Source organism: Diplotaxodon limnothrissa, linkage group LG22, assembly GCF_057381915.1.
Source record: "Diplotaxodon limnothrissa isolate DT_005_m linkage group LG22, D_limnothrissa_male_GT1.1, whole genome shotgun sequence".
NCBI classification, from domain to species: domain Eukaryota; kingdom Metazoa; phylum Chordata; class Actinopteri; order Cichliformes; family Cichlidae; genus Diplotaxodon; species Diplotaxodon limnothrissa.
This window is the reverse complement of record NC_140616.1, coordinates 13,321,893-13,340,065: the sequence shown is the minus strand read 5'-3', so window position 1 is coordinate 13,340,065 and position 18,173 is coordinate 13,321,893. Positions and strand designations below refer to the sequence as shown.

General features: G+C 41.4%; 1 protein-coding gene across 2 annotated transcripts in view; it reads left to right on the top strand.

Moving 5' to 3' along the window:
* Positions 1-18,173, top strand: part of celf3a (cugbp, Elav-like family member 3a) — a 32,008-nt gene that overhangs the window by 206 nt on the left and 13,629 nt on the right. For both annotated transcript variants that reach the window (XM_085346887.1, XM_085346888.1), the window contains exons 2-3: positions 1,476-1,558; positions 15,875-15,923. In XM_085346887.1, coding sequence (XP_085203013.1) covers positions 1,476-1,558; positions 15,875-15,923 — 132 coding nt within the window. The remainder of the gene's footprint in view (positions 1-1,475; positions 1,559-15,874; positions 15,924-18,173) is intronic.

The following is an 18,173-nucleotide window of genomic DNA, read 5'->3' as shown; positions in this document are numbered from 1 at the left end:
CTTGTTGTGCAGTGACAGGGGAAGCTTTCTCTTGTATATGCTCTGATTTGATTTCCAATAGGTGTGAGTCAGGTGGGATGATTTCTCATCGAGCTGTTGTCCCTTTGGAGCCTTTGTGATGAACAGCTGGTGGAAGGTTTATGTTGTAGATCCTGTTTAGTGTTTCTACTAAAAAATACAAATTAAAATAAAAAGAATTAAAGATTATCTTACTCGCTCTCTGGCATGGACAAATATCCGTTCATGCCACATAGACTTTGCTACAGTTACAAATAAAATATCATATTTTTATTGTCTATCATTGACAGTGATTCTGACTGAGGTTTACCAAGGCCAATGTGCTTTTAAACCTTAAGCCTACCGTGGAAACAACTACACGACAGGAAGCAGCAGAAAAACTGTTGAATACAGTTAGAACAAACATAAAATGACTATTAACTCCATGAATACGTGGCTTCGGGGTACGCTGGAAGGTTTCCTTTTACGCCTACCTCATGATGCTACAATCTGAATTTAAAGATACAAACATTATAAAAAAAGTTCCCTCCTGCCAGCTTGATTTTTATTCACAGAGGGCCAAAATTGTCATCTCCAAACTCCTTGAATTGAGTTCAGATGTGAGTGTACTTTTTCACTTAAATGTTGGTAAATTCTCATCAGCAGGAACGCATTTGTCTGAGATACATCTAAAAAAAACCAAGTGTTTTGTCAGACGCTAATTAGTATCATACGGCGATATCGCTCAGTTTGAAAGAACTGGTGCCACCCACTGCCACTACTGTTTCTACTACTACTACTACTTCCCCTCGTCACATGGTGGGCAGGCTCCGTATATTTAGGAGGAAAACTCGACGTGTTCAAAATCCTGTTTGACAGTTGGACCGAAGCTGGCAGAGCGATCCGAAGCTGAACAATGATCCGTGCTGTCATTCCTAATGCAAATCTGAGGGCAGAAAACAAAAGCTTTTATAAATCCACATAAGCCATCAGTCATTGGGGAGACATATAGGCCAGGTGGTTTGGGTCCTCTAACACCTATAACACCTATTCTGCATACATTTACATATTCATGATTTGTGTGGAGCCCTAAAGGTTAATGAAGGCCTTTCTCTATTATGTAGGAGTGCATACATTTTTGCCTGAACAGCATGATATTAAATACTCATTCAGGCTGCTTGTGTCTGAATAGATATTATTTTAATAATCCCATAGATCTCTGGTGCCACAGGAGGAACTGCTTAACAAAAAATGACAGTCTGATTAAAGGCACGGGGGCTTTTTATTTGTACATTTATTAGAAAATGTGAATGCACGTTGACCCAGAATCGTTCTTAGTGTTTATTAATCTCAATAAAATAAGAACACATATGACCGAATGGTATATTTATAATAGGGTGGCTGCCAGCTGACGTTATATAGACATTAAAAATCAATGCACTTATATGAGTGATCTCGTGCCCCTTGTGTTTCTCCAGGATGTGCCTTCCTGACATACTGTGCACGTGAGTCTGCCCTGAAAGCCCAGAATGCACTGCACGAGCAGAAGACGCTACCGGGGGTGAGTGTGTGGCTGTCTTTTCGAGTCTTTGACGGCGTACGTGTATGTGTTTACATCAAAGAAGCAGAATAACTGGCATGCCGGGCTATCTGACCATGCTGCACAGGACCCTGGGAAAATTAACCAAGTTTGACATGTAGGGTTGATTTCCCCCTTTAGCTAATCTGCACCAATAAAGGTCAGAGGCTGCCCCTCCCCTCCTCTTATGTTTCATATGTGATGCATCCAGACATATCCATCCAGTTAAGGCATGAGTCATCTTGCTACATGTCATGGGTCGGAAGAGACAGCTATGAGGCTCGCTGCTGGAGTGACTTTGCCAGCTCTTATTCTCTTTGATGTTTCTCTTCCTTTCCGTGTCTCTGTCTTTCTTACTCGCTCTCTCTCTCTCTCTCTCTCCATCTCCCCCTCCTCTCGATCCATCTCTCTCACTGAATTCTAATCAAAGTTAAACCTAGCTTTATTAGCATAGCCAGGCAGCAGGTGTGCTGCCAAATGACATTTCCAGAGCTAAATATGACATGACAGCCGCGTCTCTATAATAACCAACTATATGGGAGACAAGGCGACAAGGCAAGGAATTACTGAGACAGAGTGTGCTCCCAGACTTACCGCTGCTTCCTCTTTTACTAAGACAGCTTCACCGCTGTTTCCTTTTGGTTATTTTTGTTGAAATCTACATCATTCACTTCTTTTTCCCCCCCTCTTCTGAATGGCAGCTCATGACTGTAGTTTTTGAGGGAAAAGAGAAGAAGCAGGTGAAAAGTGTAACTCTGCAGCTAAAGATTTTTTCATAATTGATACATTTTTTTTAGCCTAGAAACGTCAAAATATGACAAGCTTAGAGACTCTAAGTAGAGGATAGACAGTAACTATTAATAGATCATCTATTAAACCAGTAGTTGACAGACAAAAAGTAATCCATCCATGACGTGTTGGTAAACAGAAATAAAGACTGTTTAGAATTTTTTTTATAAATAGTTATCCAGTTTTATATGTGGTTGGTTGTACAGTTTTTTTCAGTGTGTTACTTGGTTAACTTTTAAACCTTTTAACCTTTATAGAATCTCTCGCTTGGTAATAGCCCTGTAAACTGATGCTCGACAGTTTTTTTTTAACTGGCATCTGACTAGGAACTATTCAGATTTTGCAGTCATGTGACCATTAGTGAATAAGCCCCTGTCACACAGACTTAGAGACTGGTTGGCAACCATTTGGTAACCACTGAAATCTGTCGCAAAGAGGTATACAGTGCTGTGATATGTTTGGTTACGTGCATATTGCTGTAGCTTGCAGTGGGAGATGCTGACTTATCTGCACTCACTTACCAACTGCTTTGGACAAGATAGTAAAACTGAAAAGTGCAACACAATCCATAGCTGAGACTGTTTGCATTCAAAGTGAATGTGTTGACTGAGCAGCACTGAGGTACAACTTTCACCGTGTTGCACTTTTTCAAGCAAGCGTTTGGTACAAAGTCGTAGCCTTTCGTATAAACTACAAGCGACTGCAGCAGTATGCTTGTCCAAAACAATTGCAAGTAGGGGTTTTTACTACCCCGCATCCTCTATTGATTACTTACCAACCAGTCAGGGATTGTCTAATGACTGGTAATGGCATCAAATCCAGTACAACATTGAATTAAAATGTAAAGAAATGTAAGTTTTAGCTATATCTGGTACAGTTTATTTACTGTATATTTATTCCTGCTGAATAATCTAAATACAAAAAAATATTTAAAAAAATAATTTGTATAAAAATGTAAAAGATGTTCACTCTAAAGTGTCTTACCTCTGTGTCAAGTGCTCAGGGTTCTATCATGTAAGATTGAGGCTAGTATTTAGATACTAGCAAAAGTTAACCTAAAGCTTTAGTGAATAAATCACTAACATCGACAAATTGGCAACTCAAACAGACAACAATAAAGACGCCACAATTCACGTAAAGATGAAAAATTTAAACTGATGTGAAATATTTTGCTATTTAACCTTCTGCATAACACCGTTAGCAAGGATGTAAGCCGAGGTTAGCTAGTAAATCAAACACGTTAGCGAGTTAGCTGATGTTAGCTTACCCGCTAACACCCAAAAGAAAAAGCCAGGTGTGTATAATGAACATGACCAACTTCAGGACAGAACTGAGGACTAAATCAGCAGGGTTTTTGACTCATGGAGGAGTCTTTTATAAACAACAGCAGGTATTACTGATAAGTGTTTTCTTCTGCTGCGAAGCTGAGAACCTTTAACTCTTTATCCCTTGAAAGGTTATAGGAGTATCCCTTGAAGCTCTTTTTCTGAGTAATTTCGGTTATATTTCAGGACTGCAAATCGAACAAAACGACTGGGTGTGGATCAGACATTTGCAAGGGTGGTCTCTGCCTGTGCAGCTACCCTTGAAAAAACAGGGAAACTATTCTAATGGTTGTTAAACCACATTTTTATTTATATATACTGAGGTGTCAGAACTCATCATTAAGGGTACAGGTCAAATGCTGTCTTTGTTACGTCTAAATTACAAAAGAAGGAGATGAAATCCAAAAGCAGATTTTTATGAGCTCAAACCACATTTTTTGTTCTTGAAATATAAATGCCTGTTTGATTATTTAAAGCATTCATTTTCTATCGGGGGAGAAAATACTATAGCAGTAGGGTATCATTGTAATGGCAGACAGGGACAGTTTGAAGGGGCAGGATGGTATTAACGTGGCAACAAAAGAGATCCTGTTGTTAGTGTGACAGTAGCGTGACCTTCCTGACCTCTCGCAGGCTGATCAGCAGGGCCCAATGCTCCATGATAAAGCCCCCCCCCCCTTCTGCTACTCTAGCAGCTCTTTTTCCTCACAACCTCTTACCTCTAAGCCGTGTGGAACAAGCTAAACCCTCAAGTGTTTTCCCAGTCCTTCCCTGCCCTCCCCCTCCTTGCCATGGAAAAAAAAGAGAGCGAGAGGAAAACCATCTTATTAGCTCCATACACGCCCACACGGACAAGATCTGCTTCCCACCCCTGCCACCAGCTGTGGTGTAATTGTCATCTAATTGCACCTGCACTGCCAAAGAATAATTAACTTTGGCATCTCATGGCCAGGGTGATACAAAAGGAAAAACATGATAGCAATTATAGGACTGAGAGCTTAAATGAAAGCACACCTGAATGTACAGAAAGCTGAAAGATCTCATTAACAGTCAGGACTGCTTTTTATTTTAAGAAAATGCATTTTTCCTCTCTGAGAAGAAAGGGTCAGTCTTACAGCCCTTTTTTCCCTCTGCACTATTTTTTCCCCTCTCATTGCTAACAATGAGAAGGGAAAAAGGGGAGAGAAAGAACAGGGCCGAACAGATGGTTGTATCAGAGTGGCACCTGGCCTCGTGTTTAATTTCAGGTGAGAGAGTCCGTCTCTAAGTGTGAGGTGGAAGAAGAGTGTCAAAAGCACATTCATCTGAAAGCGAGGAAAGAAAGCGAGAGAATGGAGGAGGGGGGAAAAGGGCACGAGTAAAAAATAAATAAATAAAAAAAACAGCAGATTCACTCAGAGTGTGAAAATGGAGGTTTGAGAAAGAAGATTTGCTTCCTGAGCTGCACTCATTCTGTCCTGTTTGGACATCTTGTACTCTTGTCCCCTCTGTTCTTATCGCTTTATCTCTGCACTGTCTCAGGCTATTTGTCTGGTCTGGTCAGCTGTTGTGAGGCACTCTGAGATAATAACGTCCACATTATGCCACATTAATCATAGCCATCTTGTAAAGCAGCCTCCAAAACTGAACTTAGATCTCAATAATGTCAAATAAGGTCAGTCGAGCTGAAATTAACTGAAATAATCAAAATAGTTGAAAATGAATCAGCACCATTTTCACGATGCATTAATTTTTTTATGTCTTTTTTGGCAAAAACAGCAAAGATTCAGGGTTTTTTGGGCCTCTGTGGTAGTAAACTGAATATGTTTGCCACTTTTTGTCTAAAACAAAAATAATGTTAATGTCACAATGGGCTGTAAAGAGCGTGATTAATCAGGAAAATAATCAATAGATTAAAGGAAAATTCATTTTGACATATTGGGATGTATTTGTCTTCTTGTCAAGAGGAATGTGACGATCAATACTGCTCTCATTTCTGTCCAGTAAATATTAACCTGCAGGCAGGCAGCAGGCTAACGTAGCTTAGCTGAAGTCCTTTTTTGGTACCTCAAGAAAAGCCTTTTCACTGATGCTGTGACTTTGTCTGGTTTAAAAAAAAACTAATGAAAAAAACACAATAAAAATTTTTTTTAAAAATTGATGCCACCAAGATGGGAAGGTCTGACCGAGAAACAGTATGTGTACCATGGATAATTCTTACTTTTTAAACATAGTATGGCCAAGATTTACAATATTACATTTTTTTTTATTAAATATGAGTGACTATTAAGCCCAAAATCTCACAATGAAAGTCTTTGCAGAGGTCAAGATTTCTGCGAGGTTTTGCAGTGATCATGTGATAGCTTGTGCACCATTTTGAATATGTGAAAATGTAGAATCACACAGGCCAAGAGACTGCTCTGCAAACTTCTGGTTACCACCGGTCATTAGGGAAAATGTAGCATTCCTCGACCGGTTGGGGAGTGGTAGCTGATTGATGGCAATCGCTGAGAAATCAGTTGCTAAAACTGCAACCACTGGTTGATCCCCTGCACTCACTGAGTTGTTGACAAGGGAAAATGTGTTTTCTCTAACTGTTTGCTGGAGGTTCCTACCAGTCATGAGGTGAATCTGGGGATGCTGCACCAAAAACCTCTTTGCAATTGCTCCAGTTGGTAGTAGATTGCTGCAGTTGCTTGTACTTTGCATGGAAGATGCCCAGTTGTCTGCAAACACTCTCCAACTACTCACCAAGTAGTTGTAAAACTGTGAGAAGTGTGGCAAAAACAGAAAACGTAAATTGTTTGCCTTCAAAATAAACTTGTCTTTTTATTTTTACAACTTTTACTCTGTAGCTTGAGGTTCTTTCTTTTTCGCGTGGTGCCTTTTTTAAAAAACGTTTTCTGCCCGCTCTGCTAGTACATGGTGAGTGTTTGCAGACAAGTTGGCAATTTCCATCAAAAGTACAATCAACAGTGGCAATTTGCAAACAACCAAAACTATCGCAAGGAGGGTTTTTGCCGCAGCACCATCTTTGCAACCAATTTTACCTAGCAACAGCAAGCAATTTCTAGGAAGTCACCCAATTAACCATTGGTGGTTGTATCACATCCAATATGGCAGATAGCTCTTAGGTAATGTGTGCATGACGTCACGTGCAAAACTTCTATAGGACAGAAAGTCATTTTGCAACCACAGATCTCGCCTTCTGATGGCAGTCACATGGAATACAAGTTTAAGGCACTTCTTCATTGGCATCTTTTAATGTTCTCCTCCAGCATGTTTTGTCCAGGAAGTACAAACATGTTTGGAGTACGGGGGACTACTTCCTACTGTGTGCTGTATAAAGAAAAAAACAACCTTGTTAGTTTGAAATTGTGCATAAAAACAGTTAGCTTAGCTCTTTTCATCTATCTCTTTCCAAAGGGAATAAAATGCATCGATCAGTGCCTCTGAATATCACATCATCTTATTTCAACAGCCGGATTAACAAGCTAAGCTAACAAGCTTCAAAATCTAGTTTATAAATGCTGCATAGATATGACAGCCGTGGTGATTTTTCTCAACAAGAAGGCAAAATGTCAAGCTTTTCCTTCATTTAATGAGAATCATATGCATTTGGATAGTCACGAAGCTGTTTAATGCTTCCTTAAAGTAATATTTGCAACAATGCCTCGCTGTTCATTTTAAATCTAATATCTAAAATGAATAACATCTAAATCTAATAGAGAGCCTGTGCCCAAGTTTGGGGTGGGGGGAGCAGCCGTGTGTGTACTTGGAGTGAATTTGCATGTGCAGCTGGGGGAAGGGAGGGCAGGTGTTCACACCTACACGGTTTAATGAAGGGTGCGTGCTTTTGTGTGCCCGAGTGTGCATAACTGTCTGTTTGCTTTCGTGTGCACGTGTTTCCTGGGGGAGTACACATCCAAAGATAGGGATGGATGGATGGAGGGAAGTTGCAGGGTTTATTATGAGCTCTCCTCGGGTTTCTTCATTCACTATCAGCCGCGTGTATGAGAGGGAAATCTGCGCTGCGAGGCCTTCTTTGCATTTAAGCTGCACGTATGAGAGGAAAGAGCCCTCTTTGTGGTGGAACATCTGACTAAGCTTGACATTTACTCAGACATAAGGAGTCAGACGGAGCAGACAGAAGGGTTTTATCAATAGTCTGAAAAAAAATGCACGTACTAAATATAGCTCCGGCTTTTTACACAGGATATGAGATAGGAAGTTTTAGTTTGAGCAAACTTCCTACTGTAGATGCACACGAGCTATGGTGGGTTGCAGGGTTATGTTAACAATCTCTTGTATACCTGTTAGCTTTGTACACTTGCTCAGCCTCCACCCTTCAGCTTCACTTTATCAGAAATTGGCATTTTCATGTGCATTTAAAAAAAAAATGACAAAAACAGAAAGTCTAAAGGCTTAAACATGCTCCCGTGATGTGAACATGATAACTCTTTTATTCCACTGACAATACGGAGATAAATCGGCGCCTCCACATGCAACCTATATCTTGATGCCAGCGAGTTGTGGGGATGATGCTGATGATGATAGCAATTAGCGCGCCTCGGAGCGAGTGCGTTCACTTGATGAATCTATCTGGAGTTAAGTGTGCATTCACGCGTCGATTCATTTACATATGCATGCATATAAATGCACGGCTGGGCAGGACAGGCGGCGCAGAGTGACAACAACAGAGGGGGGAAAAAAGGGCTCGTCCTCTGTACGTCACTCTGGGGCGACTGTAATGATGAATGCAGATCGGATTTATGGAGGTGGTAAATGGGTGTGAATTAGAGAGAAATTGGATAAATGAAGTTGGAGCGGGGAGGGAGAAATAATAGAGGGTAGGGGGAGGGGAGGAAGGATTGAATGAAAGTTTGACATAATGAACAGTGGGTGGTGTAAGGGTGGTGAAGGCTGGAGGTGCGTTGAGGCAGTGTGTTTATCAGCTTAAATACAGACATCTGTTACTGAGGAATTGTGTGTTTTTTGGGGGGGTTGGGGAGTGTGTGTTTGCTAGACGAACACACACACAAAAGCAGAGAAGGGCTGTTGCCACAAAACTCATTAGGCTCTTTGAACTTTGGTGCAGGACTGGTTATCTAATGAGCATGCATGGACTGTAGTGGAGTTAAAATGTGTAAATCGTGCCAGTTAAAGTTAAAAAAAAAAAAAGGGAAAAAAGTAGGACATGGACTCTATCTGCACTCTTTCTCTCTCTCACACACACACACACACACACACACACAGAAATCTGCCTGTGATTCAGTTCTTTCTCCCCCTCTGCTCCACTGATTCGAGTCAAACAACACTTGACATGAATATTTAACAGTCAGAACAGACAAAACAATTGAGAGTCAACTCGAGTATTGTTAGGAATTTACTCTTTGATATTCGGTTTCTTCACTTTGAAGGATTTTTGTTGTCTGTCTGGCTAAACGGCTGAATGTCAGCTTCGAGACACTGTCAGCGCCGGACAGACTGGTGAACCCTGTAAGAGCCGGAGACAACACCGGGAAGCGGCTTTGACACTGAAGACTGGGACATTGTTTAAATATTATCGAACTGCACAAGTGCTGTCAGTCTCTTTGTGTTTGACTGAATTCAGGAGAAGGTTGAGTTTTCTCTCCGCTTTATGTGGCTGCCTGCCCATGTGTGTGCGCATCTGTGTGTGCATCCACATGTGCAAACGCTAACGGAGCGCACTTGTGCATCTCTGCTTTTGTGTGCCGCTTTGTTCCAACTCTTTGTGTGATCAACTGCAATCTCCCTTTTCTGTTCCTTTATTTTATTTATGTATTTATTTATTTTTTTTATTTTTTTTATGCCTGTTAATATACCAATTTCCACCTGTGTTTCTTCTTCTCCCCACGGGGTGAATTCACAAGTGCGTCTCAGCGTAAGTGCATTTGCAACGATAGAGAGGAGGTGGATGGAGAACCGAGGGAGCAAAAAGCAGCAGAGACAGGAGAGGGAACAGAGACGGGGGGAGAGGAGGAGGAGGCGGTGCGGGGAGGTGGGAGGTGGCAGGTTGATTACGGTCGCAGGTCTGGTTGCCTGGAGACGGCTGGGACGAGGGATGCCAGGTTGCTAGGCGACCAGCACGATGCAATGACCAGCGCTGTGTGATGGAGCGGAGGGGAGGCGAAGATGGAAAATTGTCTTTGTGCCCCCCCCCTCCCGCCCCACCCAGCTACACCTCCCCTCCCTCTTCCTCCCCCTTCCTCTTCCCCTCCAGCTCTGCCTCCCTGTTGTAAATGTTCTTGAAAGAGCGGGGTGACGGTCTCCGCTGATATATTTACCATTCAGAGTGGCAGCTTTTTCGGGCGTACAAGCAGAATGTATTGAAATTGGAGAGAAAACAGGCAGCAGAAATGTGGCCCCCTCCCCACCACTCACACAGCAGTAGCAGCCTACTATATAGACAGATTATCATCAGCTCTGCAGGTCATAATAGTAAGGCGAGAAAAATGTCATCATCAGTATGCTTTACTCTATCTAAAACACATTTGCCTTGCTGTAGCACATGAAAATGCATTTCCACGGTGGCGATGGCCACTCCTCAATCTGTACACTGTTAAATAAAAGATTGCGGAGGGTGTTAAATACACCTAAATACACCAGGCTACTTAGTTTGAGCCCTTTTAGAGAATAAAAGCCATTTATTCAGTCTTGTATTTACAACAGGTGAGCCTTGTGTGTTTTATTAAGGTTGTGAATCTGTTTGTGCTTAACATCCTTCCAAGGGAATGGAGACATTTTAAGCACAAGGACTGTTGTGCAAAGTCTGAGAAATATCCTTGTGCTTAAAATGTCTCCATTTGCTTGGAAGAGAGTTAAGTAAACTTGATTTGCATAGATTGTGTTTAAGCACATTAGTCAGAAAGTAAAATATGCAATGATAAACAAGCACTTCTGTTTTTTTTTTTTAAACTAACAGCTGCGATTTTGGTCTGACAATTTTTTTTCATGTATAGTTAGCCTTCCCTGGATAAATAAAACCTTATTAATAAGACTGCATAGCTCTAAACATTTTTATTTTAGCATTTTTTATTTTATGTGGGGCACTGTGACTCTGAGTGCTGTGCTGATGATAATCCCTGTTCTAGGACAGATACACTATGGACAAACGCACCTATGCATTACACTCACAGGAGCACCATGGAAGCCCATGCCATGAAGCTTCTGGCACATAGATTTGGTGCTGATGTTAATGCCAGCGGAGGTTTGGCGCTCAGCAGTTGGTGACTTTTACGCACTGTGCACCTCAACATTCAGCGACCAAGCTCTGTAATTTACATGGTCTGCAACTTTGTGGCCGAGTTGTTGTGACTTTTGTTACTTTCACTTGCCAATAATACCATTTATGGAATATCTAGAACGGAAGAAATTTCACAAACTGACTTGTCGCTATGGTGGCATCCTATTACAGCATCATGCTCACATTATTTTACAAATGTTCGAAAAAGCCGACTGCGTTGCTATGTGCTTGACCACACCTGTGGTCATGGGACTGAAAACATCTAAATGAAAAAATTAGCTGTTGTGCTCTAATTCTGTTTTCCATATAGTGTAGGTGTGTTCAGTCAGCTTGTTTTCATGTCCAAGACTTTAAATACATCTTGTCAAGATACTCACTTTGTAGCCTTTGGCTTTGGTGCTCCCAGCTTGTACATTACAGCCTGGCATCACATTTAAACACATTGGGTAAGCCTCTTGTTTCCAATTGCAGGGTTAATGGTGTGAAAGGACATATTTAACCTAAATACCAACCTCATTCTAAACATAACCAAGGATTTTCTTTTCTTATCGATATTTAATCACAGAGTAAAAGTGAAAGTAAAAAGCGAGAGAAATCAAAACTAATTGGTGAGTTTTAAAAAGAAGTTAAATCTAGTTAAAAACACAAAATCTGAAGCAAGAGGTAGTCTCCAGGGTAACAAACTTCTGGATGCAGAGATGCTTGGCATCTATTATAGCCGTCAGTGCGTCATGGGATTGATCCCAAAGCATACCTTGTGCATATCTATGTGACTCCAGCACCATCTGACAGCACGGCAGTATTTGATGCCCTGGGATGAGACCACTTAGATTCAGTGTGATGCTCTGTGCTTTGTTAAAGATCAAAGAGAGAGCTGCTTCCTGAGCACATTTCTCTGTTCTCTCTTTTGTCATTTTGTAATAAAATCAAAATGCCCCCAAAATAATAAAATAAGTAGCTGAAAAGGGAAATTCAATCAGTCTCGCTGATGTCTATCATAGTGCGTCTCTGCTCGCCACAATATTTAAAATAAATTACCCAAATCACTGCTGGGGACACGTCCCTCCAGTCCCAGCTAAATTCTCTGCCCTTGCAATGTCTGTATTACCTATTTCTTTTAATGGATTAAAGCTATTAAATGTAGATACTCCTAAATGCAATCATGATGCTGAATATACATTGGCAGATTTAGTCCAAATTGTTAAATCAGTTTGACGATATAGATTCTCTGGGCTTGTTGTTGCAGTGTATGAACTTTGATGGCATGGAGAGGGGGGGGGGGTCATGCATTATGGCGAAGGGGTCGAGCTGTTATTTGATTGGATAATCTGTGGATTTAATATTTCATAATGCTCGTGAAATCCCCCGCGGCATCACAGAAAGAAAAGATTAAGTATGTGTAGATGTGCGCTCGCGTCACTGTGACCGTCAGGAGCCGACGGAGCATTGTTTGGATGACTGTATATATAATATCTGCATGGCGTGTTTGGACATGGAGCGCAGGGGGAGCAAGAAAAATCCAATAGCAAAAACACACAGTGGTGAAATGGGCTGTTGATCAGGCAGGTTTGAATGCGTGTTGTCTGTGCACAGTATGGGACCGTTTTTGTAAACAAGCCTAAGAGAGAAAGGGGAGGGGAGCAACAGGAGGAGGAGGGGAGAGAGCAAATTACTGTAAAGTGTGTGTTAGTGGTTGAGGTTTAGACGGAGATATTTTTCTCCCTGCTTCTGCATCTGCTCTCGAGGCAGCGCCAACATTCAACAGGTACGAACGAAGCCGCTACCATCCCTTTTTCTTTTTTCTTTTTTTTATTCTTTCATCTTTCCTCCCCCTGCTCGTCTTCTCCCTTCCTCCACTGCACATCTAATCCCTCTATCTCTTGACCTAGAAGCACCCTTTGTCCTCCTCATTTGTTTTCCACCCGTCTCTTTTGCAGGTTGTTCAGGGCAACCTTGTTTACCTGATGTGGGGGTTCTCATCTCTGGGGTTGTCATGACGATGGCCATGTGAGCATGGTCTTTATCAGACCGGCAGCCGGTTGCTGTGCAGATCTGAAGTGGCACAGCCTTGATGGCCTCCACTTCTCACTGTTTTTCCTCTTGTATATTCTAATTCCAATCTCCTGAGCCATCTGCTGTGCTTCTCCTTATCACCACCACCACCACGGCCTTCACTATTTGTCTTCCCACAGTGAAATATGGGCCATGCGGCTTTTTATAAGCATCATTCAAACATGTCAATCAAACTTGCCACTTAATTTAATGCCATTAATTCATAGCATTGACTTAAGGTGCTTTAAGAGAGAGCTAACCCCAAAATAGCTTCTATTTTTAGTTATCTATCTATAGATGTCTGTATCAATGTGTGGAAGAATCCTTCCTGCTATGATTGAGTGGCGTGCAATAACTGATAGCTCAGACACTGAGTGACTGTCAGTATCTACAAGGGTATTAAAATTATGAATAAAAAAAAATAAGGTGGAGTTTTGGTAGAACAGCTGGTTAAACTTTGGTCTGGTCAAACAACATTTTCTTATATATGCTAATCTGAAAATCCTGGTGGAGCCTGCACCTGTTCAGGATTTGACATCCCCTGTCCAGCATCAAGATTTTCCTTAAATACATGTCAAAGGAGTTATTAGGAGTTTCTTACATTGCACATACTGGCTTGGGTGGTTATATGTTAAGATAATGATGATAATAGTGAGAATCACAGAAGCTTGTAGATGTAGATGGATCTCAGATCAGTCAAAACAAAACAAGCAGCAGCACCTTGTTTAGCATGTTGGTCCACCATCAGTTTTCCTTCCTTCACAAGTTTTTCCATATGCACATGCACAAACACATTGATGTTCTCTCAGTCTGACAAGCTATAGCCACTGCTAACGGATGACTACTGACACATTGAGAGGCTCACGCTAGCATACTAGCATCTGACAGGATGTGTGCATTAATGAACTCAGTAAATGCTTTCCTGATGAGTTTATAGTCTCAGACATTAGTTTCATTGTTTACTGAACACAAGATGATCATCATGACTTTGATTTTTGTCTCTATTAAAGTCTAAAAGAACGTTGAAGCAGGGATTTTTTGAAAAAACAAACAAACAGTGGCATCACAAAAGCTATGCTTGTCTTTTTATGAAGTTTACGGCTGTAATGTAGTGAATGTAGACAGTAAAAAGAAAATGCTTCCAACATAAAACTGCTGACAATAAGGTTTGTGGATTCTTATAATAACCAGGCCAAAGCTGATATCTCAGTAACTGGGCAGTTCACACTAAAACAGTACAGATCCATTAATAGCATGGTGCGTTCTTTAGAAAGGTGTATGTGTGAAGAATAAAGCAAGAATACAGATTAAATCACAGCATGGGCAACAACAGCGAAGAAAAACAGTGGTAAATAAGGTAATACTTATTTTGCACAGGCTGTTGTTGCACTCTCTCCTGCCTGATAACTGGCTGGTATAAACAAGAAACTGTGCCGATAACGTACTGTGAGGTATATTTGTCGAGCTTCACCCGGAGTACATGAATTTTAGCATGCAGACTCGGTTGGAATGATGATATCTTCTCTTTAGCATATTGTAAAAAATTTAAACTAAAAAATTATTATTCACTGCCAGCCAGAGCAAGACCTCCATTTGTTTAGCTGATTGGAAGATGGTTTTTTGAGCCTTCCCCTCCATCTGCTCCATCATCCTATTAATTGGTACACTCGATTAGACTGCTCTGAATGAGAAGACACGGGGGCCTTGTATAGCAGGTGCTGGGGATATTTCAGCTCGTGGTTCAGCACAGATGTTTGTTCATGCGGGTCCTCGTGACACCAATCAATAGTGTCTCCTGGTGACTGATCACAGTGGATCAATCAGTGACACAGGATCAGCGACTGGCTGAAATGTCACCAGCTCCATAATTAAGACCTTCATTAAGCCAAAGTTAACAGAGTGTCACTCTGTTGCTCTCACCTCGACTCATCACCCTTCCTCTCTTCGCATGCACATCCCCCACCTGACTCCTCTCTTCCATATGCCCCCCCCCCCCCTCCCAAATCAAACCCAATCCCGCTCTTCTTCCCTTTTTGCTCTCCCTTGTACATTATTTTGCTTGCTTTCTTTCAATGGTCCTTTTCATGCTTGATACATTTGAAGGACAAGCTGCTGTTTCGTCTGGAGGTTGAATAGTCGGATAGCCAGGAAGAGGACGGCGAAGCGGCCTTTTATGAATAGCGAAAAAGGTCACTTAATGTAAAGTGTGTGCGTGTTCCCTGCTTTTTCTTTCGCGTTTTTGTTTGATATTCCTCCCTCTCGACATCCGTCTCTGCCTCTGTCAGGCTCAGAATCTCTCTCTATTCTGATGCTGCGTGCTCCTTTAATCCAGATTAGCTGGCGAGTGTTCTTAATCTTATCACTTCCCCAATCCCGCGTGGGTGTGTGCTTTTCCTGGTTTTGTGTGATAGGGGGAGAGGGAACGATAGACGGCAGGATTAGAGCTGATTCTGAGAGAGAGACTCGGAGAGAGGAGGTGGGGCGAGAAAGAGAGACTGTATGACACTGCAAATGTAATATCATACATATCGGTGTCAGCTGTGGCCTGTTGGAGTCGAGTTGGCCCAATAAAAGGAAAGGAGAGAAATTGGTGTGTAAATATAAACGACTGGAGTACAGACCACATTTGCAAACATCTAAACAAGCACAAATGTGTACTACAGTTATAATTGCATTTACATAAATGGTTATATAAAGCACACAAACATGAATATCATCTTTTGTCATTTACATAACAGCAAGGGGCACATTTGCCACATTAAAACTCCAATTTGTGCCAGTTATTTCCATGCTTATATGCTTTTTGCCATGTTAAAATGAATGCGTTTTTCTTTTTGTTGATTAGCCCTGACCTGCATTTAAACCGACTACGTCATCTTTTTCCAGATGAACCGCCCAATCCAAGTGAAGCCTGCAGACAGCGAAAGCAGAGGGGGTAAGAGACACCTGTCCCCAACCCAGACACACAACACCTGTTCAAACATAAACACCTCCAGAAATATCAGCGATAACATGTCAGTTAGTCTTGCAGTGACATTAAAACACCTGCACGAGGTAAGTGCTTGAGTGGAGGATGCGTTAAGGGAAAGTACAGCGGTGCAGCGCGATGATTGGGACTGTAAGTTGACAGCAAGATGTAAACGATTGGCACGTTTTTCTGGTTTTCACCCACGGACATGCTTTTGAGGTCAATCGGTGATTCTGAATATCTTTGTTTTAGGGTTTCGCTCACTCACACTGCATAGTTAGTAGGATAAGTGGTTACAAAAATGGATAGATGGTTTAAATGGTGTGCACTGATATGACAGTTATATATGTGATAGATCTCCTGTGCCTCACCATAAATCACAAATTGTCTTTTGACACCGTGGCCTTGCACTGGTTACCGCAAAATCGAACGCAGAGATAACGGCACAGTTTGAGGCAGTTAGCGGCGCCATAATTTTCAGATTTATCAGCCAGGAGATCATGGTTTGTGTCCTGTGGTGTTGGTTAAAAATGTGCCTCTTCCAGCCGCACTAAACAAAGACAAGCTGCCATAACCCAGAGTGTCATGCACCGTCACCATGGACACAGTGGAGCTGATGTTTTATTAAAGTTCTGATGTTAAAGGCCCCTTATTTCCTAAAAGATGCAATCTACACTAAAAATATGACAGATTTTATCAGCCCTTCAGCAGATTATTGTTCAGACTGAGTAGTCGGCTCAGCTGCCTGTCAAGATGGATGTTTTGCTGCTGTCAAACTACACCTGTACATCACACACTGCACACAGCCACTTACGCTATCATAAAAGAAAACACTGGTAGGTTTTGACAGGAGGTATTAAAGATACTTCATCTCTCATACCTCATATCATTTTACATTACCATTGCTGATTTTCAAAGCATAACACTAGCTCACTCTCCCTTTAGGGTTGGGTTTGTTTTTAGTCATAATCTGAATGGAGAATTTTCAGAAACCAAGAGATGTTGCTTGTTGATTTTTAGACTGTAATGTTTACCAAACCCTAAGCCCAGATGGGCTGCCGGTGACCTGGTAAACGCTCTCACATGTGTCACATCTGACTTCATCCAGATGCAAATTTTAAAGATAACCAAATCACTAGAGACTGCAGGACTACGTTTAAACTAGTAATTAAGAAAAGTACAAAGGGTATAATAAGCATCTGATCACTTAACCTCTTACCCTCCATCGAGACACCCAGCTTGAGTTAGGTTGGTGATTTTGGTTTGGGTTTATTCAGTGTCCACGCATTTTCATACCTACCTATAAAACATTTAGGAACAGGAAAAACAAACATGTCAAAATGTGTGAGAGTGCATTTAAAATGTAATGTAATCTGTTATTTTCTTAAAATATGGCTATCTGGGCACTGGTTTAGCTGGGTGGAGTGGGCTGCCCATGTGCTGTGGGGATGACGTAGAGCCTGGGTTCAGATCTGCCCCGGGGCCATTTGTGCATCTTCATGCTGGGTTTCTTGTCTTCTCTCCACTACACTGTTCTATCACAATAAAGGGTAAAAAAAAAAAAGATAAATAAATAAAATAAGTCTATTTAGCTTAGGGCTAAAATAAAAGTTACCCCTAACCCTACACACGTGACTTAAAGGATCCTGATATTAACTAAAACTTGAAATTTGCTTCAGACACAGTAGCCGCTGCATCACATGTGCTAGGTTTTTGCAAGAATGAAGTTAAAATATGCAACGCTCCAGTTTTTGTGCTGTTGGAAAAGCTCTCACATCTGAGTCGACATCCAGGAAATAATCCAAGACTCTTTCTCGCAGCATCCACTGTCTCTAATAGGCCTGTTTTCACTGGAGTTTGACGTGCCACAGTAGGAAAAGCACAGGTGTAGATAATAAAATTAATGATGGCTGAATGCCATTTAGCTGCTTCAGTTTCAGGGTTCTGGTATTGTGCATGCTGGCTCCCTGTCACACTGTGGCAAATCAAAACGCCTGCTGTGAAAAGGGCCCATTTTCCTAAAAGTCAGTCCAAGTTTTTAACATTTTGAACATGTGATTTTAGATTCTATGCCAGTAGCCTGAAGGATCAACACTTTAGATTTTTTTTTTAGCTCTTTAAAATTCACAAAACAGTAATAGAAATCCTTTGGTTTCCTTTTAGTATCACAAGACAAGAAGCATGCAGATGCAGGCATTTGTTTATATGCTGTTTTTA